The sequence below is a fragment of the Ahaetulla prasina genome, chromosome 5 (genome assembly GCF_028640845.1).
Source record: "Ahaetulla prasina isolate Xishuangbanna chromosome 5, ASM2864084v1, whole genome shotgun sequence".
NCBI lineage: Eukaryota > Metazoa > Chordata > Lepidosauria > Squamata > Colubridae > Ahaetulla > Ahaetulla prasina.
This window is the reverse complement of record NC_080543.1, coordinates 55,535,313-55,560,122: the sequence shown is the minus strand read 5'-3', so window position 1 is coordinate 55,560,122 and position 24,810 is coordinate 55,535,313. Positions and strand designations below refer to the sequence as shown.

At 39.9% G+C, this 24,810-nt stretch overlaps 1 protein-coding gene across 1 annotated transcript in view; it reads right to left on the bottom strand.

Moving 5' to 3' along the window:
* HUNK (hormonally up-regulated Neu-associated kinase) overlaps positions 1–24,810 on the bottom strand; it is a 69,254-nt gene that overhangs the window by 20,834 nt on the left and 23,610 nt on the right. The window contains exons 2-6 of the mRNA XM_058186342.1: positions 22,776–23,068; positions 10,561–10,616; positions 7,009–7,144; positions 6,251–6,378; positions 409–538 (exon numbers count right to left, since the gene is read on the bottom strand). Of these exons, the coding sequence (XP_058042325.1) occupies positions 409–538; positions 6,251–6,378; positions 7,009–7,144; positions 10,561–10,616; positions 22,776–23,068 (743 nt within the window). The remainder of the gene's footprint in view (positions 1–408; positions 539–6,250; positions 6,379–7,008; positions 7,145–10,560; positions 10,617–22,775; positions 23,069–24,810) is intronic.

The following is a 24,810-nucleotide window of genomic DNA, read 5'->3' as shown; positions in this document are numbered from 1 at the left end:
GTTGAAGGAGAGTGAAGAAACTGAGACGTCTCCAGGTCAAATTTCCCTGAAGTTATCAATCCAGAAGATTGTCTAACAAAGGAATTATGCTCTCTGCATTTACATTTTTTTCCTCTTAAATGCTGAGATAATAGTAGGAGAACATTTTGATTACTTGAGCAACTTAGCTGAAAAATGTATTATTTTATAACTTTGTTCTTTATCACTATGATTTTTCCCCAGAGAATTTTCAAGCTTGTGAAATACCAAAGGAATTAAGAAGTGAGCGCAGAGGAATGTGAAGAAAGAGAAATTAAGAAAGAAACACAACCTCCAATCCAGCTTTCTGATCAGAGGCACCTCAATGTCTTTGATGGAATTTTATCATGTTGGCAGAATACCCAGCACATTCTGTTTTTTGTGTATTACCTGTTTGGATAAATAACATTATTCAGTGCTTTCCCATTCTCACTAAGCCAACGATTTGCTAATGCTTGTTGGATGTTTGGTCTCTTTGCAGGATCTGGTTCTAGCAGAATTTTTAAGAAGTTTACAGCTGCTGCAAAGACATTGAAAAAAAAAGGGAGGGGGAGGAAGTGTTATTTTCTTTGCAACTATATTTATTCTTTTGAAGCCAAATAAGGTATTAAGGTATTTTAGAATTACAGTTTTTCTCTCAAAATCTGAAATACAGTAATTACATTTACACATTGCTTTTATGCATTAAAAAAGTAAGCTGATAAGCTAAGGAAGTCCCTTACTGGTATACAATAGTGAAAAAAATAATTTCAGTAGTTAAGAAAATAACTTCTCCCCAAATAAGATAGATAATTCAATCTTTATAAACAGTTGTAGTTTAAATAATCATTTTGACCAGCCTTGAATTATAAATTCCAATGGCTATATCCCAGACTGCATGACACAATGATTACTTTTATTCAAGTTTTCTTGAATACTTCAAAGTAGTTAAGTTTACAAATAATTTTAACTCATGGTTTATAAAAGATGGTGCTAGATTGACTCAATACATCAAGGCAAAACCAAACCAATAACTTTACTGCTTCGTGTAACATTCAAGTCTTGCATCTTAGTGTAGTTAATAAATATTGCTATGGCAGAATTTGGACCGATTGCCTTATCAGTGCCTAATTATCCACTTTTTATGCTAAGGTTTTAAAATACAGATTTAAACCTGAAATACTAAATTCTATATTTTAACAAATAATAAGAATATTGTAAGAATATAATTATGATTGACAATGACAGTCCTTTTGACAATTGCATTGATGCTGATGGAGATGCAGTGAAACTAATATTTTATTTAAATATAGTGTCTCATTTAGGTATGAAGCAATTAAATATATCTACTGAACCTTCCTAGTCACATGGGAACTGTCTTCTAGACAAAGAAAAGGAACTTAAAATAAAAAAATCTTATTGTTCAGCAGCAGAAGGACACATATATGCTTTTAACTATTCAGTGATTGCAGCATTGATTAGTATAGATCAACCATGGATGATTGCAATGAATTATGGTTTAATAATAATTTAAATGAATAGACAGCAATAAATTAATGAGGCACTGAACTTGGCATTTCTACTTCATGTAACTTTCACCAGAAGAATCACCACTTGCAATTGTGTGAGTGGTCTATTTGGTCCATTATCTGATGATTAGAGAAAACATCTGAATTCTGTGCTAAAATAATACTGGTAAATGCTTGGAAAACATTCTAACAGTATTCTGCTCTTAGGAATACCAACCCAACTAAAAGGAACAGAACTGTATCTATTTCTGCATTTCACATGTCTGCACATAAGGTGCAGAATTTGTGTTTTCTCTCTGTGTAACAAGAAGACATCAAATTTGTCTTAAAGGATATCATTCACAAGCAGATTGTCACCCATCTTTTCACAACTGTACAAAGGGATTTGCTTAATCACTATCCTAGCAAACAATGATGTCAAAGGTTTTCCACATGAAATCAGGAAAAGGAAGTATGTGCTCATGTTCCACAATAGATCAAAGACAAGGAAGAGAAAGGATGCTGTCTAATAAATCAGGATTAGATACTATCTGGGCAATATTACATCTGTTTTGGACATCCTGCAGCAATCATATTTCTGCTGAGCTGGATATTATACGGTCTATGTCACATATGATACACAAGAATATTTGCATAAAGAATTTGCAAATAATCATTTTTAATTTTGTGTGTATTTGGTGTATGGGAATTTCTCTGATCCTTTTCCACCAATAAAACATCAGAGCTTTCAACCCAGAATCAGCACTTTATTCTCCAGACCAACATTATGATACCAAGAAGTTAAAGCTATCCTTTTCAAATTTCACAGATGGTAGCTTGATCATAGCTGCCATCTCAGGAGAATCAGGTGGGGCTGAGCTTATACTGACAGTCTGTAATCAAACGATCTGGAGCTTGCAGGTCTTATAAATCATGTATAGTGATGTTAGTCAACACTGAGCAACTTTCTAACATATGGCAACTAAAGCACTTATAAATTTACTTCCATAATCCCTGACTAAGTTGGTGACACAGGAAGAATAGTCATAAACTGGACATTAAGCAGCAAAGAACAATAGCCTGTTAACAAGGATGTTTTTCTCTCTTCTTCCTCATCCTTTTCTCAGGAACTAAATACCTCATAGCATATAAGAGTTATTCTTTCAACTAAACCTTGAACATCATGCTGCTGCTTTATTTTTTCCCCATCCTCTTCTACCCTCTTTTTCTCAAACTATAGGACTACGCATTTCATCACTCATGATTTATAGTGTCTTTTAGTATCACCTCAGCCATTGTTGTGACTATAAATCTTGTGTTAATTACTGTTATATCAAGCCAGTGATAGTTGGATGACTCCTAAAATGCTAAAAATCCCTGGGAGGAATTGGCCTAATTTAATACTGATCTAACTTGTTAATACATCTCCTATTAATATCTAGTTTTCTTTAAGATGCATTACAATTCTGTTAAATTATGTACAAAAATTTGTTATATATAAATAATCAACACTTGCAAATGCCAACAATTAAGTGAACTGGGAAACAGACTTATGAGCCATATACACTAACATGCTACACTTCCTTTTTAATAAGGTACAAGTAGCTACTTCTTAGGAATAAATCTATGGTAAATGCATCTTCAATTGTAGCTATGTCAAACAGGAAAGAAGGATGATCCAAAATAAGTTGGAAATACAGCAAAACTAAACTCTGGTGGCCTATCAAACAACCTTTTGGAGACATTCCCAACCTTACTTCATTTTCCTGTTGTAGATGAGATACATCTGAAGCTCAACAGTCATAAAACAAGAATAAATATTTGAACATGAGTAAGTTTGAGGTTATAGCCAAGTTCCTTAAAGTTGGACTCAGCCAATTGAAAATCAGTAACAGAACAGTTATATTTTTAAAAATAATTTTTAAGGCTGTAAGCCCTCTTACTTTAGTCTTAAGACTAAGACTAAATGCAATAAGATCTACTACTGAGAAACATATATATCAATTAATTGTAACATAACCAACTAAATGTTATTAATCTGACTTCGTTGTTGTTTCTGGATTCTATGTCTTTTAAAAACATATAATACTAGCATGTGTTTTCAAAAGGCAAATAAAACAGCTTTCAAAAAGTGACTAGTTACCTGAAATTGTTTATTTTATACTAAAGATAAGCAATCCATAACTCATGGACAGCATGAAGCTCCTCAGTCCCCATATGGACCCTTGATTACTTTAAAATCATACTGGTGAGATTTGATACATTAGATTTCTAGCTGTTTATAGTTGTTCCAACCATCTCACAAATAAGGTCCCATAGACATTACATTGTAATCATTGAAAGGACAACTTTAAATTAACATTGATGTGTGCTGTACACAATTGTTTTTGTGCCTTTGAGTCAGTATTGATTCTTGGAAATTGCTTAAACAGGTTCCTGCAGTTTTCATAGCAAATTTCAGAAATGTTTTTGCCACTGCCTACTTCCCTAGAGCTGAAGAAGAATAACTAGTCCACAGGCAACAACCTGGGTTTGCTTTGTGCCTAAAGAAGGATTGGAACTCATAAATCTCCTGGTTTCTTGCCTGATACTGTAACCATCACACCAAACAGCCTCTCAATAATGTTATGCAGCATGCCATAATTTGCTGTTTCTGGAAAACACATTGTTAATATTGTCAGAACTACAGTATACAGGCAGAATCACAACACTTTAAATAGCATAACACTGAAATAACTTAAATTGTTACGGTAATATTTACAATTTGTTAACTCGTCAAAACTGCCTACTCTTTTAATATTAGATTTTTTTTCATTTGGGAGGGTTATGATTTTTTTCCATTAAGGATCACCTTGAACAGCGAGATTGACAGCAAATAAATTTGATAATAATATTAGTTACTTTTCACAATAATGATATTATTTTTATAAAAATTAACAAATACCCCTCTCCAAATACTGCCCAAGAAAAAGTGAAAGTCTCTATTTACTTCTTTTGGCCCCAGAAACATCTAGTACACATGACCATTTGAAACACTGGGTTAGTTGAATTACATTAATTCCACACAGGAACAAAACAAGATAAATTTACTATGAAAATGTAACAAAGTATAAATGATTCATTAAAGAAACAGGTATGCAATTATATAGCTCCAAATTGCCCGTAATTGCCACTTCAAACAAGAATTCATAAACAAAATATTTCCTTTTCTTTAGATGTAATCTTCTAAACTTGGGGTGGGAAAGGCAGCATTTTGTATCTAAATCCAACAAAAGAATTATCCAGGATTTCAGCAGGATGTGGCTAACACTTTCAGTATGTTGGGGTTTTGAATATAAGATTACCATGAACTGGAAGTATGAATATAAACCAGCCAGTACTACTGACTGTTTCTGGGAAATCTTTTGCACAAAATATCAAATGCATTAATTGTGCAGAATATCAAGGAAATTGTTGGAAAGAAACAGTGACAGTTTGAAGGGAGAGTCTTTGTTCTCCTTAGTTAAATATACAACTGTTTAAATATTTAGTAATGTGGAAACTGAATTTAATCACAGATACATTACTTCTATTTATTATCTTTAAATGTATGTGAAAACTAAAAAAATAATTCTACAAGGTTCGGTCTACCACAGAAAAAAGGTCAAATAATATTTTCATACCTCTATGGTGCTTTGAGATGAATTATTTTTAGATATAAAGCTGGAACAAGTCCCACTGAGATCAATAGAATTTACTCTTGGGCAGCCTGTTCTATGAAAGAGCAGTAAAGTTCTTTAATCTACTAATAAAAAATAATACCTGAAATGATGGAACAAGTTCTTTAGCAATTTCACAATTTGTGTAAAAAAGAAGTACCTACAATAGAAGAATGGATATTGAAAGTTGCCAATTTGGCTGAGATGGCGAAGATATCAGCCTTTTTGAAAGATAATATGCAAGAAAGATACTTAAAGGAATGGAAAAAATGGATTAACTATATTCAAAGTAGATATCAGACTAAGAGTTATCAAACTGTTTTTGAATGATTATGATGTATTATTTTTTATTGTTTTCGGGGGAAGTTAGGAATTGATGATTGTAGGGGTATAATTAAGTTGGGACAAAAATTTTTTAGCATATGTTTGTTTTATTTTTAACTATACCTTGTGCTCGTTCCGGGAAGTCGGGGGAAGGGGTTGTGAAGGGAGGGAAGGGGGGGGAAAGGGGAAAAAATTTTCTGTAAAACTTTTTGAATAAAAAAACAACAACAATTTGTGTAAACACTTGTCCACAAGAAGTTAACACTGCAGTGCCCACCTTTAATTATGAGCCTACAGGTAGTTCTGCTTCAGCAACCATTCAAAATTACAATGGTGCTGAATAAGAAGACTTACGACTTGTAGGTCCTTGTAGTTGCAACTGTCGCAGCATTCATGTGATCATGATTTTGATGCTTGGCAACTGGCTTGCAATTATGATATCACAACATTCCACAGTTACATGATCAACGTTTGTGACCTTGAGTGCAAGTTTCCGATAAACAAAGTCAATGGGGAAACCAGCAGGAGGTTGTAAATGATGATCATGTGATGTTGTGCCATGTGGGATTCACCTAAAAAAGGCAATTGTAAATCAGCATAATCATATGGCCATGTGCTTTCTGACCACATAGTGATGGAGTTTCCAATCCCAAGTACTGTTATTAACTAAGGGCCATCTGCAATAGAAGCTAAAAAAATTCAGCAACACTTAAATACATTTACCTGTGGAAAGCTGAGTAGGATATGGATTCATTTCTTTGTCAATCATCTTCTGGTACAAAGCTCTCAGACTGAATGGCTCAACAGTAAACGGCAGTGTCCCAGTCAACATTGCATACATATTCACACCACTGGAAAAGAAGGTGGGGGGGGAAGGGTAAGCAAAAAGTTATACTGGAAATGAAATAAAAGATGCAAAGAGATTATGTTTAGTGGTAAGCAGCTGTAATTTATGGCACATAAAACAACATGTTAGGACATTCTTGGTGTATTTAAACCACAACAATCTCCCCTACCTCCTAAGACCCTATTAATTGGAAAGCAATGCCTGACCCTGAAAACATACAGATGTAAAGATGTTCAGTCCCTGATTTATGATTTCTTCCAACATGAAGTATAAAAGGGCTATTTTAGGGCTTAGCCCACAGCATGTATGTGTTTTTCATATCAAAATGGTGGGAAACAGTTCTGGCTCTTGGCGACTGTGTCTGGAGCTCAAGGGCCACAGCAAGGAGACAGAGGAGTCCCTCAGAGCTTCAGTTTATCCAATTCTGACTTAAGAGATGGAGTGCAGTACTATAGGTTTAGATGACAGAACAAAACAGAAAAACTATGCCAATGCTAGCGAATAAAATCAGTTATCCATTTTCAAAGTGGAATATTTTGTAAAAATGTTCCATTTTAAATAAACTTTTTAATTTTTGCTAGTGTAAACACGATGTGGAGAGAGAATATGCGGCTTTTAAACTATATTAACTCACATGGACCAAACATCTATTTTGGGACCATATTTCTTCCTTGCAAGAAGCTCTGGTGCTGCATAAGCAGGACTGCCGCATTGGGTGCTGAATGGATCAGTGTAGCCCAGGATACTTGCACAATTGCTCAAGCCAAAGTCTGTGAGGAAAAAAAACAAAGAATACACATTTAAACGCTGCATTAGAAAGACTGTAGTCTCTAAATAGTTATCGTTTATTACCTTCATAGGATTTTATTTTTCTTTTTATAAATCTTGTTTTAGTTAAAGCAGAAGCTTTCCTCAACTGGCACTCTTAAGACATAATGGATCATAATTACCATCATTCCTACCTAGCGTTGCTTTTGTAGTCCATCATATCTATAAAGCACTTGGTTGGGTGTAAAGGTAGATTACAGAATTGTAATCTGAATGCTGCTCTCTTAAATTATACAAAAAAAATGGAAATAATCTTCCAACAGCATAAACATAATTTCCTGGGGTATAATTCTGGTTTTCTTGCCTCTGTGAAGCACCCTATTCTGCTAAGACCTATCTATACCTTATAGCTCCCTAAGGGCATTTGATTTTAAAATCAGCAAGTTTTTTTACATATTGATCCACCTTGGAAAATGACAAAGAGTTAAGTATACTACTGAGTGTGAATAGCTTAATATTCTTAAATGGAACCCCATAGGAATTGTGTCCATATGCAGATAAAATACTCAGCTGCAAGATATAACAAACACAACAGGGCTAAATCAGGGGTGAAATCTAATTTTTTTTGCTACCGGTTCTGTGGGCGTGGCTTGGTGGGGGTTCATGTGACTGGGTGGGCGTGGCTATGTGATTGGGGGATCAAACAACAGAAACTGACTAGCAATGTCCTGCTGGAGCAGGGTTGGACTAGATGACCTCCAGGTCCCTTCCAGCCCTGGATTATCCTCTGAAGCTGCGTCTAGTGCCAGGTTTGTACTCCTTCCTTCCTCTCTTCCTTCCTTCCTTGCCTCCTTTCTTTCTTGCTCTCTCTCAAAAACGAAACCCCCCCCACACCCCGTTTTCCCTTCCAGCAGGCTTGCTGGACAAGGCAAAAAACGGGGTGGGGGGGTGGGAAGTCCGTTTCCTCCTCCAGCAGGCTTGCTGGACAAGGCAAAACGGGTGGGTGGGAAGTCCGTTTCTTCTTCCAGCAGGCTTGCAAGGCAAGCCAAAAAATGGGGTGGGGGGTGGGAAGTCCGTTTCCTCCTCCAGCAGGCTTACTGGACAAGGCAAAAAACGGGGTGGGTGGGGTGGGAAGTCCGTTTCTTCTTCCAGCAGGCTTGCTGGACAAGGCAAAAATGGGGTGGGGGAGAGTCTGTTTTTCCTCCCAGCAGGCTTTAGGGAAACTTCAGGGAAGCCTACTGGGAGGAAAAACGGACTCCCACCCCCCTTTTTTGGCTAGCACACAGCTGAGCTGTGCGATCATCAAAGGCTTTTTTTTTTTTAACTTTTAAAGCATTTTTTCTTCAGCTGAAAAAATGCTTTTTTTAAAAAAAAAAACAACCCCTCTGATGATCGTGTGGCTGAGCTGGGCATGGGCGGGTGGGGGGGCACAGACTATTGCTACTGGTTCTCCAAACCACCTGCCACCATCGCTACTGGATCGCGCGATCTGGTCTGATCCGGGAGCATTTCACCCCTGGGCTAAATATGAAAAAGCCACATTTAACCGCAAGCAAGCAGCACTAATAGAACCCTAGATAGGCAGTGCTTTTCTATTTTAAATTGTGATTCACTTAAATATACTCAAGTAACCTACGCTTTTTAATTAAAATGTTTATAACTTATTATTTCAAATCAAAACCTTTCCATTAAAAGGTATTATTGCCGAATACCAATATTAGTATTTCCTTTGAAAATAATGAGTTATTTTCCTCATTTTAAGAGTGGTCCTTTCTTAACAAAGGGTATTAATAGACTTTGCTCTGGGATACATAACAATCTGCTGCATTTGAGGCTGTCAGAATTGTATAAAACTAAGGAAATTTCTATAGTATGTTCTTATGTTTTATGGCAGGGGTATTAAAGGCCTGGGGGCCGCATCCGGCCCATGGGGTGCTTAGATCTGGCCCGTGGGCCACAGCAAAGGACCAACCCCCAGTGCCTCTGCAAGCAAAAATGGAGCCTGGGAGGGCACATGCAGTCCTCCTGAGCTCTGTTTTCACTGACAGAGGGTTGCAGGAGACCGTGACAGCCAAAAATGGAACTTGGGAGCCTGTTTTTGCTAGCAATGTGCTCAGGCCACCACATGCGCTCTCAACACGAGTGATGTTGAGCTGGCCATGGCTACCCCAGTCCCCAGAGGTCAAATACAACCCTGATGCAGCCCTCAGTGAAATAGTTTGACACCCCTATTCTATGGCATGCTGGCTAGGGAATTCTGGGACTTGAAGTCCACACATCTGAAAGTTGCCAAGCTGAGAAACACTATTTTAGAGCATCTTCTTACACAGACTACAGTGAGAAAATGTTTAGGCAACTAAAGCAAATGCAAAATAGTTATATTCTAGCTTTGTTTCATATATATTGTTTGGCAGTGACTGCATACTGAAGCCAGCTTTAGATGTTCTGGAGTAATCAAACAGCCCTTTATAAGAACAAAAGCTATCAGATGTTAATACAACTTTAAAATTCTTTTGCTGTCACCTAGGCTTTAAACTAAGTTGTTGATTGGCTGATGGTAATATGCATTTTTCAATACACTGGTGAATGCTATTTCTTATATACAAGTGTTATATAGGTCTTTCCCAAAGTGGTGCCTTTCCCCAAAGTTATTTTGCCAAGCTGTCACCTCCTAAGAGTCCTTAAGCCATGGGAGACAAAGCTTTGTTTCACAGATTCTCTGGCCCACTTAAGAGGTAGTAATGCCTGTTTTTAACTCACTTTATTCACATTCGCTGTTGCAACAAAACGAGTTGACTCGGCAGAATTAAATCCCTAAGTAGGTGCTTTTATAAGGGAGATATTTTCCTTTTAATGCCCACAATTAACATAAATGGGAGTTTATATGGATAGTAGTAAAAGATGACTCATTTATGATTTCTGCAGAATGTGTATGATCAATGCAAACAATGCATTTTTACAGGCAGAGGTACAATCAAGAAACCTTTGAGTTTTCTCACGGTACTTGTTATTTTAATTTTGCAGACAAATGTATTGATTGAACACTAAAGTTCGCTTCATACTATGTGAACAAAGATCCCATTTGATTGCAGCATCAAAAAGATCTTAAACTTCAAGTCACTTAAAATAGGAATCCAAATGCCAAAGGAAGATGTTTATTCTACTTCTCCAACCATTCAGCATGCTTTAGATGAAAGGTTTCACAATATGTATGTATGTATGTATGTATGTATGTATGTATGTATGTATGTATGTATATAAATTTACTATATTCTGTGTGTTTGTAAAGAAACACCTGAATTACATATATAACCAAATAGTAAAAGTTCAATATTTTTCAAATCCAGGTGTTGTGTTAATTTATGACAAAAATGCTGATTAGTGTCTGAAGACTAAAATTACTATAAGACGTTCATACCAATAAGCTTGATATTGTTGTCTTCATCTAGCAAAAGATTTTCTATCTTCAGATCTCTGCAATATACAAAGATATTAAATGAGATTTCAAATAACTGAACTTTCAATATTTTCAAATTTCATTAACGATTGTGATTATCTTTTTGTACAAATTGGTTTAATTCTTGTTTTTTATATAAATATGAAATAAAATACATTTGGCTATATTTTCATAAAACTGAATACATAGATCTGTTATTTTGAAGTTGATGCAAACAGGCATTATGCCAATGCCATAAAAGCAATAAATATATTTGTTAAAAAAGAATGCAGTAAATTTAATCATTCCTGTAAAAATTTATAAAGAACAAGCTAGTTCAGCTTTAACATACATCTTCAAAATATCAATTATGAATCAAATATCCTGTTATTCTATTAAGAACGATCAATGTGAGACCCAAGGCTCCATGAAGTTCTGCAATCATTTTTTCTGTATCTTCTAAGGCTCCTTGGGGCTCCAGCCCCATGTTAGAGGCATATTTCATTAATTTACATTGCTACCTCTTCACTGTGTTTTCCACAAAAATGCTAGAGAAAGATGGCCAATACCTGCTTTTACTTAAATACATAAAGTGCCATAATGTAAATGAAAAAGTGTGAATGAAAAACTTCAGAAGAAAAGCTAACTTTGGATCTATCTTTTTTTAAAAAGTCAGTCTTCAAGACTTCTGACAATGAATCCAATTCTAGCAGGTATATTGTTCTAAAATAAAATGAGCAGTATGATACTTTAATTAGAAATGCATACCATGAAACAAATCTAAGATGCTTCAAATACCTATACAAAAAGCTGCCATCTTAACTGGTTTTATTACCGTTTAACCGTTTCTAGGGATTTTATGTTCAGAACACCGTCTATGTATTCAATATGCTTCATTACAAATTTTACATTTAACACAACTGTCATTGGATGGGATAATTACTTGGATTAGAATAGACAGGAAGTGAAAATGTCCTTTTTCGCAGAACAGAATACCAGATAGGTTTTAGGTAAACTGAAAAATGCCTTTTGAAGCTGTTTGAATAGAGAGTAAAAAGCACAAGTGCCAGCAGGATCTTTTTCTCCCAAGGCAAATAGCAAATACCAAGGAGCAATTATCTCAGGATGGCAGGAGAGGAAAGAGATGGTTCTCCCTGTTTGTCATAATGAAATAAAATAAAGGAAGTGTTTCTTAGTCTAAAATATTCCTAATATGGTAATATGTTTTAATAACTACCTTTCAACAGTCAAAAGTACTTTATTATAGTAAAGTACTTAGCAGAGTCAACTAGATGGAACAATTCCAGTAACTCAAGAGTTCCTAATAACAATTTACATCAAATTATGACACATATTTATTACTGAAAATGATAAAGCCAAAGAAATGATACTGAAGGAAAACCTTATTAAATACACACTAGGAACCAAACGCTGCAAGTCACATTAATACCAACTATTGCTTTTAATCACAATGGAAACAGTGCAACGTATTGTATCATGTATCACATCCAGAATATATTACACCTAAGCATTAATTACATTTAGATATCTAATATCATGTATAACTCAGGAAATATGTTAAACTACACAACATGATAGTATGGTAAAACCTGAATGAAAACAAACTAATCAGGTATAAGACAAATGTACTGGAAAGGTTACACTGGGGAACCTTTTAACATTCTTGGTACAAAATCAAAAATAGTAGGATAATCTTTCTAATAAAAATTATTTCAGAAAAGATGAAAATAATGTATGATTGATTCACATTACAACCTAAATGCATCAGGCTCATTGCAGCAGTTACTACTGATTATATGCACATTATAGAAACATAGTTTATAATCCACTGTTTTTGCAGGCTATTAAATGTCATTCTATACCGGGATAGTCAACCTTTTCATACCTACCGCCCACTTTTGTATCTCTATTAGTAGTAAAATTTTCTAACCGCCCACCAGTTCCACAGTAATGTGCCGTGTATGGTTGTCTGCGCATGCCTCTCGCGCATCGTGGATTGGGTTGGGGGGGCACCAGCTACCAGCTCTGCTTGTCTGTTACAGCTGGGTGGTGTGGGGGGAGATGCCTGAGCTATTCTGGGACGAGGCTCTTTTGTTTGCGGTTGCACTATAGCACCATTTAGTTTCACTTACGTAACGTGAACTAAACTTATGCGCGGGCGATACAAATAGTATATTTTCAGAAATTTAAATTGTCAACAGGGAATTTTATGAAAATCTAATAAAAATGTTTTTAATGCTATGAAACGTTTTAAAAAAATCAATTAATTTAAAAAAAATGAAAGTGCTTCAGTATCAGACAAAACCCCTACTGCCCACCATGAAAGCTGGAATGCCCACTAGTGGGCGGTAGGGACCAGGTTGACTACCACTGTTCAATACTATAGACATCTCTATAAATATAAAGAGAGTATCTTATCAATTGAGGCATCTGATAAAGAATCTAGAATGGGCGTTGGCTTACCTGATACGCCCCTTCTGGGAGAGGGGGAAACGGCAGTCAGGTATGGGAAAATCCTCTCGCTTGCCGTAAGACCGAGTCTGCAAAGTTTTGATAAGCCCCGCCTTCAAGCTCTATACTCCAGCTTTTCGGCGAGGACGTGGACACTGATGTGTCGAGCTGAAATGATAAAGAATCAGTGCTCACCCACCCCGATGGCTCCCCCCCCCAGTCAGCTGATATAAAAGGGTGGGACTGACTGCCGTTTCCCCCTCACCCAGAAGGGGCGTATCAGGTAAGCCAATACCCATTCTCATTGTCACGGGAAACAGCGGTCAGGTATGGGACATACCAAAGCTATATGTCTGTCTGGGTGGGAGAAGGACGACATCACTCTGAATCTTCGTGGATTGCCTGGAGGATCCGTCTGCCGAAAGCAGCATCACAGGATGCATACACGTCCAGTCGATAATGTCGAATAAATGCCATCGGGTTGGACCAGGCTGTAGCCCTACATATCTCCTCCAGCGATGCCTGAGTAGCCCAAGCAGCCGAGGTGGAGGCACTCCTAGTGGAGTATGCAGAAATACGTTGAGGAACCGGAAGATCCTGCTTTTCGTATGCTGTGATTATCGTGGATCTGATCTATCTGGACAGGACCGATTTGGTAACTCTCGTTCCCATAGATGAGGGCTGAAAGGATACGAAGAGAGCCTCAGTTTTGCGTTTTGACTCAGTACCGCGAATGTAAATCTTCAAGGCCCGGCGGACGTCTAGGGTGTGCCAGACGAACTCTTGTGGCCGTTGAGGAATTGGACAGAAGTTCGGAAGTATGAGTTCTTGTGTGAGATGAAAGACTGTGTTAACTTTGGTGAGGAAAGTAGGGTCCAAACATAGGACCACTCTGTCCCTGTGAAAAACACACAGATCTCGACGAGTGGATAATGCCAAAAGTTCCGAAACCCTACAGGCTGATGTAATGGCTATCAGAAAGGAAACTTTGAAAGAGAGGAATCGGAACGAGACCTCCCTCAACGGTTCGAATGGTGCCCGGGTCAAGGCGGACAGAACCTTGTGTAGACTCCACGATGGAAAATGATGGACCACAGGAGGCTTCAGGTTAGCAGCCCCATGGAGGAAATCGCGCAGAAGAGGTTCCCTGGAAAGGGAATGAGATGACCCGCAGGTAAGTATCGAAGATATGGCTGCTAGCTACCGTCTCAGGGTGTTTGGCGCGAGGCCGGCCTCGAAGCCGTCGTGGAGGAATTCCAATATGTGGAGGACAGAAGCCGATGTAGCCGATCTGGAGCGAGCCTTGCACCAGGAAGCAAAGGTCCACCATATCGCCTGGTAAATACGAGACGTAGAGTCGCGGCGGGCCGCCTGAATCATAGAAATGACCTTGGAGGGGACATTGGCTCTCGTTAGGAGGAGCCGCTCAACCTCCAAACGGTTAGGCAGAGCCATTGTGGGTCCGGATGTTGTAACGGTCCCTGGCATAGGGCCACTCTGCTCCCCGGTATCCACCATGGGTCCTGCACTGACAGGGCAAGCAGGTCCGCAAACCAAGGCCTCCTGGACCAATATGGGGCCACTAGGAGCAATTCAGCCCTCTCCTCCAGAAGTTTCCGAATCACTCTGGGGATCAAGGGCAGTGGGGGAAAGGTGTAGAGAAGGCCCCGAGGCCACCTGCTGCGCAGGGCATCTACTGTCTCCGCGCCCTGGGACAGAAACCATGTGAAGTACCTTGGGAGCTGGTGATTGGAGGCCCAGGAGAATAGGTCCACCAGGGGTCGGCCAAAATGGGATGATAGCTCGTTGAACAGATTTGATGTGAGAGCCCATTCCCTTGATCGATCGTACCCCGACTGAGGGAGTCCGCTGTAATGTTGGTAACTTCTGAAATGTGAGAGCCTTCAGGGATCTGAGGTGTGATTCCGCCTAGCGGCCCAGACAAAGAGCCTCTTGGAGGAAGGAGCGAGAATGCGTTCCGCCCATCCGATTTACATGGGCCTTCGCCGTGACGTTGTCTGTTAGAATCAAAACGTCTAGACCGGCGATGTGAGTCGAGAATGCTTGGAGGGCCAGGAAAATGGCTCGCAGTTCCAGAAAATTGATGCTATGCTGGGCATCCCAGCCGAAAGTGCGCTCCCCAGCCAAAGAGGCTGGCATCCGTGGTGATGGTTAAATGAGGTGGCTCCCTGAAATAGGTTCCTTGGAAGATGGCCGGGGAAGTCCATCAATTCAGAGATGTTCGAACATTGTTAGAGAGGACAACCTTCCTGAGAGAGTAGCTGACACGATTCCGTTCGTGTGGAAGCATGAACCACTGCAGGGACCTGCTGTGGAGACGAGACCAGAAACAATGTCATAGGTGGACACCATTTTCCCCAGAAGTTGAGATAACTGTAGCAGGGAAATAGATCCCACCCACTGACAATGAGCCGCTAAGTTGGACAGGCTATCCCGTCTTTCCTCTGAAAAGAAAACCATAGATCGGGTCGTGTCTATCACCGTACCTAGGTGAACAATATGGGTGGAAGGGGTAAGGTGACTCTTATCCCAGTTGATAGAAAATCCATGATCCTGGAGGATCTGGATAGTGGTGGACACATCCCTGTCAGCTGCAGACAATGAAAATAACATAATCAATATATCGTCAAGGTAGGCTTGGAGTCTAATTGGGGTCATGCAAATGTGGGCCAACAGGACCGACAGAATCTTTGTAAAAATTCGAGAGGGTGATGACATCCTGAAGGGCAAGGCCCTGTACTGGTAGTGATGTCCACGATAAAAAAACGGAGAAATTTATGGTGGGCAGGGAGGATTGGAATATGAAGGTAGGCCTCCGTCAAGTCAATAGACGAGAGGAAGTCACCAGAGTGGATACACTCCAAAATGGTGCAGAGAGAATTCATTTTGAATTTGTGATAGACAATATGTCAGTTGAGGGACTTCAAATCGAGAATAGCCTTCCAGCCCCCCGACGACTTAGGCACCACGAATAGTCAAGAGTAAAAACCGCACCCTCGTTGGTCTAAGGGCACATGTTGAATTGCTCTTATAGCCACCAGATGACGAATGGCCTCGGAAACGAGGGACCTGGTAGTTGGGCTAGGTGAAACAGGGCAGCGCAAGAAAGTCGTCGGGGGGGTCGGAGTGAAATTCAAGGGAGAGACCGCACTTTATGATGTTTCTAACCCACCTGTCAGAAGTTGAGTTTTCCCACTGGGCGTAGAAATGTGTCAAGCGAGCGCCAATGGGAAAAACCAACGTCGGATTACTTGGAAAGTCTAAACGCCCTCCCCCTCCCCCCTCGGAAGGGCTTCCTGTTGGAGAAACGAGATTCTGGTCTGACCTGCCCGTCTTGAGGCTGGGCCCCTCTGGGCGAAAAACGTTGTGAGCGAGAGGGAAAACCTCCCGATTCCGATGCGCGAAATGGCTGTGGCCGAAAATATGGCTGGTGGCGAAGTTCTCCTCTTCGAGATAGTGATGGGATTATCTTCCTCTTATCTTTGGTTTCTACCACGATGGGATCAAGACAAGGGCCGAAGAGGTTGGTCTCTGAAAATGGAGAGGCTGCTAGACGCCATTTGCTTCTGGTATCAGCTTGCCAGTGTCTAAGCCAGAGGAGTCGGCGGGATGACACTGCGGAACCAATGGCTTTGGCTGAAAACCTGGCCGCATTAAGAGAGGTGTCAGCTGAGAACTCCAATGCGGCCACTACTTTGTTTATGTCCTGATGGGACCTAAGATCCGTTGATGGAATTCTACTCTGGAGTTGTTTGATCCATAGGAGTGCTGAGCGGTTGAAAAACGAAGCCGCTGTGGAGGCTCTGACAGACCAGGCAGAGGTTTGATGACCTTTCACGATGGTACGGTCTGCACACTTTTCCTCTGGACGTAGCGACTCATCAGCTGGATCGGTGAGGTGGGAGGAGGCTGTCAGAGCTACTAAGGGGGCATCCACTGTGGGAATTTGTAGTAATTTGTCCAAGTCAGAGGCCACGTTATAAAATCTTTTGTCCAGGGCATTGGGATTAGATCCAGAGCCTGGGTTTTGCCACTGCCGCTGGACAATGTCAACAAAGAGCTTTGGAGCTGGAATGGTCTCTGAAACCACGGTGGGTTCTGCAAATAAGTGACCTGAAGGGTCCTGTGCCGTCTGGCCAGTAGTATCAGATGTCGTAACTCCTAGACCAGTGGAAGTTTGTGCTTTGAAAAGCAGGGAGCGGAAAAGGTGGGGCTTGAATAAACCCATGGAGGAGGGCTGGTCAGGGGCTAGACCCTCATCGTCTGACAGTGCCAATTATCTCGTGTCCTCATCCTCCAAAAAGGACTCCTGGCTAATAGAAACAGGGGAATGCTCGTGCTGCTGGTCATGCTCAGGTACTTCACACCTAGGCTCTGAGCCATGCGGGAGGTGTTTGTGGGGTTGAGAAACCTGTTGAGGAGTGGTAGAACCCTGTTGAAGGCATTGTGTCACCCCCTGGCGGATAGCCTCAGAAATAAGCAAGCCAAATTAATCTGGCAACTGTATAATGGGTTGTTGTGGCAGCTGGGCCGAAGCATTCATGGGTAAGGCAGGCAGCATGTTGGTTGTTTGCAAGCAGCCATGGCCTGGTGGTCCGTGGAAGACAAGGTTTGGAATAAGGTGACAGTATCAGATGGAGCTGGTAAGGGCTGGAATAAGGGAGCCATTGGGGCTTGTTGGCCCGTGTTCTGGAGATTTGAAATAGGCAGCGTTTGAAATAAAGGCGCCGCCTCAGACTGACCAGGAAAGGCTTGAAATAAAGGCGCCGCCTCAGAATAGGAAAGCAAGTCTGCTGTGTTGGAGCGGTCAGGAGACCAGGCTCCAGCATTGACAGGAGAAGAATAGCCCAAAAAATTGGAAGGAGGCCTATCACCCTGTGGAGTTTCCTCTGGAACTGTTCTGACTGTCTTGTTAGACTTTTTCAAGGATTTGCTGATGGCTTTTTCGATCGCCTTGTGGCGTCGTTCCTCTGCTTTAGAATGAGGTTTGGGAGCTTTAGTAATTGGGGTAGGATCCCCTATGGAAGGCACCTGGGGAACATTCCCTGAGGGGCCCTCTCCTGGGACGCTAAAATGGCAGCTCCGTCCCTTGCCCGTGGAACTCTTGCTTGTCCCAGCACGACTGGCCACCGCCATCTTAGGTGCTAGCCCGCCAAAAACCAACCGTTCCGACAAGAAAAGCAGCGGCAATGAAACTAATTACTCACGACCTCCTTTTGTTGAAAGGAACAGGTCAGAAGAAGTAGGATCGTCAAGACTTGTTCTAGTGGCGATTCGAAGTTCCTGCTGTTGTTTCAGATCTTGATAATATCGCTCGCCAAAGGGCTGCTAATGCGATGTATTAGAATGGGGAATTGTTTTCACCCCTACCGACAGATTGATCGCTAGCCGCAAGGGCTTCTGGTGCAATGCAGAAAAAAAGGGTTCCCCCCCGCTCCGATAGTTGAATCGCTAGCCACAAGGACTTCAAGCGCGATGAGGAGAATATGGGGATTTCTTCCCCTTTGTCAGCCACTTACAGCTTCAAAGGCGATAGATCGTGGCGTGGAAGCCTCCAACGCCTCGGCAGCTGCTCCTATGTAAATCAGCAATCGCCTGCCCGCTGTGCCAATAAACAACAGCGAGCCTTCTGGGCACGCGTCAGGGACGAGCCCGTGGTCGCTGACCCAGGAAATCCGCCGGTTGACTGATTACAGCCGAAAGAAAACCAGCCCTCAGCGGAGTCGGGTTTGAAAACCTTTCACGCTGGTAAGATGATCTAAATTAGCAGTTAAGGTTCAAATGTTCAGGAAAAAAGCTACGACACGTCTGGTCCTGGCAAGGACTGAGTCGAAAAGCTGGAGTATAGAGCCTGAAGGCGGGGCTTATCAAAATTTTGCAGACTCGGTCTTACAGCAAGCGAGAGGATTTTCCCATATCTGACTGCCGTTTCCCCCGACAATGAGAAAGTAGAAGTAAAGCTGCTAGTTTAAAAGTGATCTGATTATGTGTAATCAAACTAATATCAGATTTTAGCAACCAAATCAGTAAGTTTTCTCATTATCTTTCCATAACCTGGTGCTTTCAATGATGCTACTCATCACCACTTTAATTGAATCCCTCCATCTTGCTATTGGTTGTCCTCTTTATTTTTCTTCCACTTTTGCTAGCATCAGAGCCTTCTTCCAGAGAGCTAGGTGTCTTATTATATAATAACAGTGTTGGCGAACCTATGGCACGCGTGCGCAAGCAGCATGCAAAAACGTCCTGCGTCGAACGTGCAGCATGGCCACCTCATTGCATTCTTGTGCTCAAATGTGCGCCAGTCAGCTGTCTGTCGCGCGCAGGGTGCCGGCGGACCATAAAAGAACAGCGGTCCATCACGCAGCTGTGAGCCGGCACCCGGCCTTCCGGGTTGGTGTTCTGTGCATGCGCGATGGACTGCCGCACTTCCGGGGTCGCCAACACCACGCACGGAATGGCCAGCTGACTGGCACGCATTTGAGCACAGGAATGCGATGGGAGCCGGCGAGGCTGTGCATTCGGCGTGGGATGGTTTCACATCCCCCTTCCAGCACATGGGATGGCACGTGAGAATGCCAAAGGTTCACCAACACTGTTCGATAATATGCCAAGTATGATAATTTCATCCAGATCATTTGAGCCTTGAGTGAGAACTATGGGTTGATTTGTTTGATGATCCATTTGTGCATTTCTTGGCTATCTACAGTATTCTCAAGTAACTTCAACACCAAAGTTCAAAAGCACCAATACTCTATTTATCCCACATCTTCAAAGTCACATGGAGACAATTATATGTTTAGGGATCCCCATATTCTAAACACATTCCACAGCTTAACCCGATTGACACAATCGTTTTTTTTCTACAATCAATGAAGCACATACTGACTTTTTCTTGCCATTCTTTGGCTTTCCAAATTATCCAGCATACATCAGCAGTAGCTCATGTTTTTTGCCTTTTATAAAGCCACCTTGAACACTGGTTTTTCCATTTCTATGTAGGGAATCATCTACACTGGATGACTCTAAGCACTATTTCATTTGTATGTGGAATTAAAAGATATTGTATGATAGCAAGTTCTTTCATTTCCTTAGTTAGGCATTAAAAACAATCTACTATTTTGATACATGTATCATGCTCAGCTTTGGGCTGCTCCTCTATGTGCATATAGGTAGTCTTCAGTTACTGACTGCGGTGAGACTGGCAGTTCTGTCACTAAGCAATGAAGTTGCAAAATGAAATCTCATGTAACCATGCTGTCTTACATGTCAGTTTTGATTGTGGTTGTCAAGTGAATCACCTACAGATGTTAAGTCTGATGTCACATGACCACAACCTGTGATCTCTTGCCAGCTTCCCCATTGACTTTGCTTGTCAGAAATCAGCTGTGAAGGTCAGAAATGATGACCATGGGATACTGTGATAATTGTAAATGCGCTGTTGTAATGTCAAACGGTTGCTGAAATAATGGTCAGTAAATTAGAATGTACTTACAATGTTATTGGCAGAGAACATTTCATAAAAAGTATTAAATTTTGTCTCCCATATCCAACTCAAGTCTTAACAAGCAAAAGACTGTTCTCTATTATATATTGTCCTATTTCTCAAGATCTGCTAGTTATCTGAATAATTAAGTTTGAAAAGATATGCACCCAGATCCTCAATTAAACAGTGGAAAACAGATACACAGGAAGCAGTCTTTGCAATTGGAACATTATTAAATTCCTTTCCTTGGTGTTTTGACAGTAATTACACTGAGTATCTGTAGTTTGAAAATTACTTTAAAAGTTGTTGAGAATATCCTGGTTTTTACAATACAAAGGTTTCCTGAAATACCTTCTGAAAAGAGAATTTCAAGATTGTTTTCTTCTACCATGAGAAAAAGAAAATACATTCTCTCAAACTTGAATGTGCACTTTTTGCTACTATTCAATCACATTCCAAAGCATACGTTATAGGTAGAGTCTCTGTCATAAAAGTATGCACAACTTACCGTATATACTCGAGTATAAGCCGAGTTTTTCAGCACGTTTTTTGTGCTGAAAAACGTCCCCTCGGCTTATACTCGAGTATATACGGCTTATACTCGAGGTTTTTTTTTTTCTTCTTTTTTTCACATTATACAATATTTAGTGCAAACTTGGCGGGCTTTTGCATTAGCGCGGGGAAGCCCTGCCGGTGCAGTGAGAGGGCGGGGCGGGGGAGCCGCCAGCCTTCTCGGCTGAGGGAGGGAGGCTTTCCCTGACCGGTAGCTGCCTCATTTCCCTCCCTCGGCTTATACTCGAGTTCCCAGTTTACCCCAGTTTTTTGGGGTAAAATTGGGGACCTCGGCTTATACTCGGATCGGCTTATATTCGAGTATATACGGTACATTAAATAAAGATTCTCATAATCTGAGTGTTTCATGAAATATTCCATGAAGTCAAGGTCTACATGCTTCCCAATACATACAAATTGATAGCATTTTCAATGTAGTCTTGCAAACTAGCAGTTAGGTTTCAAAACATCTCTATGACACTAAGTTGCTTCAGCAAATTGGGTTTAAATTATATACAATTCCATTTGTGTACTTAATCTAACCACTGCTGATTCAAGCAAACATTTTGTGACCCTAAAGTGTGATTGAAGCTCGCATCATCAGTCACTATTTACCTTGCTTACCTATGACAATACCAGACTGAAATTAAGACTCACTTGAGTAACAATGCCCTTCCATACTACAGTGCTTGAAAAAAACATAGCCTCAAAGCCCACCTGACGTGTTATCTCTGCTGGAATTCTAAATCTCCATCATTCCATAGAAAAGGTAATTCATATTAGTCTGTTTTGCATACAACTCTAAATTAGAATTTTACATGCTATCTAACAGAAACATGGTGAATATACTATATCATAAATAATTTTCATCATTGCTTACTCTGATGAATAATTCAACTCACTGCACCATAGCTCAGAAATATTCATCCTTACCCGTCTACTTCCAGAAGACTGTTGGACTGAGGTGAAGCTGGCTATTAGGTAGATACAACCTTCCACTAGTACCTTGCAGATTGAGATTTCATTTTAGAGACATTGATAAAAATGGGAGCTTTTTTCTACTCACAGATGCAATATAGTAGGAAAGAACCAACCTAGAACGAAGGAGAAATTTTCTGACAGAACAATTAATCAGTGGAATGACTTGCCTCCAGAAATTGTTGTTCCAACACTGGAGGTTTTTAAGAAGAGATTGGACAACTATTTGTCTGAAATGTTATAAGATTTCCTGTTTGAGAAGGGGGTTGGACTAGAAGATCTCCAAGTTCCCCTCCAACTCTGTTATTTTGTTAAGAGAAAGAAAAAAATAAAATCTGCAAATCTTATTGGGATTATTTTTCCCATTTCTAGAATTACATTTTTAAAAAAACAAACCAACCCTCAAATGAGTGCGAGGCATACCAGACTAGATAAACCAGATTAAAAAGGTCAAGAATAAAAGTCTTTGTGACAAAAGAAAAAAGATGTTTGATTTATTCCATATCGTATTTTTTGTTACAAAATCTCATTGAGTTTTACCATAGGTTAAAAAATAGCTATGCCAAGTTGGAATTCTGAGAGTTGCAATTCTGATACATATGAAGAATATCAGTGGAAGACTAATAACTAGTGGGAAATGGATATGGATGGTAATAAGCATGTATTATTTCAAAAATATGAATCTTACCTGTGAACAACCCCTGCCCGATGTAGATGCTCAACTGCTAATATAAGCTGTCTGATGTATTTGCGTGCTTCATGCTCTTCCAACCTTTTTTTCTCATAGATTTTGTGCATTAAGTTGCCTCCTGGGCATAGTTCCATGACAAGGTAGTAACTATTTTCAGTTTCCAAGATATCCAGCAGTTGAGCAATGTTAGGATGACGAATCATTTGTTGGATCTGGCCTTCCCGTCTCAGATTCTTGGTCACATAGGTGTCCTTTTTCGCTCTTTTTTTATCAATAACTTTCACTGCCACCTAGTAAGAAACAAAAAATTGATATATATATTTTAATATTTTAAATTATGACATTTTCTTAATTTACAATAGAAAAATACACTTGAAAATGTAATATTTAAATTTATTTTTAAATTCTAGTGTTCATCCATCCTCACATTATAAACCTCTATGACTAAAGTACAAGTTTCTGAATGAATCATTTTGTGTACTTCTAAACACAATCTCCATTTTCTTTTTTTCTTTTTGGAAAGTATCCATAGAGTTGTATCCAAATATTACACGAGAGAGTTTGTTTATACAAACTTATAGTAATAATTGGTTTAGTCAAAAACAAATCCGTTTATGAAAAATACGTTTGCATATGTAAAAATGTATACCATAAATGGATATAATTTATGTAGAAGTTAGTAATGATATTACTAGATAAATATGTCTGGAAATCAGCTAATAATTTATATTATGATAAATGATAATTGAAACAGGCAAGCATCTGTCACATAACATCCCAGAATTTAACAAGTGTAGATAAGAAAAGCAAGAAAGTGGACACTGGATGTTGCACTCCCAGGAGACAGAAGAGAAAGAACTGGAGAAAATAAGAAACCAATGAGTTGCAAATAGAAGTAGAAAGACTAACACAAAAATACTGCTTGGATCTGTATATACTGCTTATTTCACCAATACATTACAACATCTTAGATCTCCTGGGAAGAACTTGATGCACATGAAGGTCAAGACTGGCTAAAGGCAGCTGTGACTTCACAATGTTGTCAACAGATAAGAGCAATCAGCATTGAGAAAGTCATCACCAGCAGCTTTACTTGAAACAGCAATAACTTTAACTCCATCAAACAACATCTGCCTATCTTAGGTCACGGGGAAGGATTCAACAGAAGGATAAAAATTCCAAATCCAGTCTAAACATAGTCTTGAATGTGCAACCAACTATTATAATTACAATTATTCTAAAATTATAATGTATAAGAGAGCCTGTTTGGTGTAATGGTTAAGGCATCAGGTTAGAAACTGGGAGACCATGAGTTCTAGTCCCATCTTAAGCACAAAGCCAGCTGGGTGACACTGGGCTAGTAACTTTCTCTCAAACCAAGAAAGGCGGCAATGGCAAATCACTTCTGAAAAGTCTTGCCAAGAAAGCTACAGGGAGTAATCAAAGCAGTCTCCAGGAATTGGTACGATTGAATGAAGCAGAAAATATGTATCTTATTATATGTATATTTACCATAAACAAGAGTATACTGCAATTCTCACTGCTACTCTTTGGACAATGGCACTATCTGAAGCCTCTTTCAAAGCTCATATCACCTTATTGCAGAGCTGCAATAAACTAAGATAGCATTGCTAAGACTTATATCATTATGGCCAGCCTGAATAAGCATGGCACAATTGACATACCAGATTATGCAGATTATGCACTTCTAGCTGCAGCCATCAGTCAAGTATCCAGGTTCGAAGTAGAATAAGAAGCACTCCAATCCTTCTTGGAATAAACTAACTCTCTTAGAACTGTCTGAGGCAGGGAAGTGATAAAGCAACAGGATAGGGGACAGAATTTAATTTATCTTTAACTTCAATAGCAATAATCTTATTTACATAAATGTAACCTGGCATGAGGCCCATTACTCTCTTTGTATAAATTGCTTCTACCAGTGACTAGCATTCTGATTACTTCCTTTCTAACAAAGAACTTGCCACAATAATTAAAGTAATAAAATTAATCTACAACAGAAAGTAATTCTTGT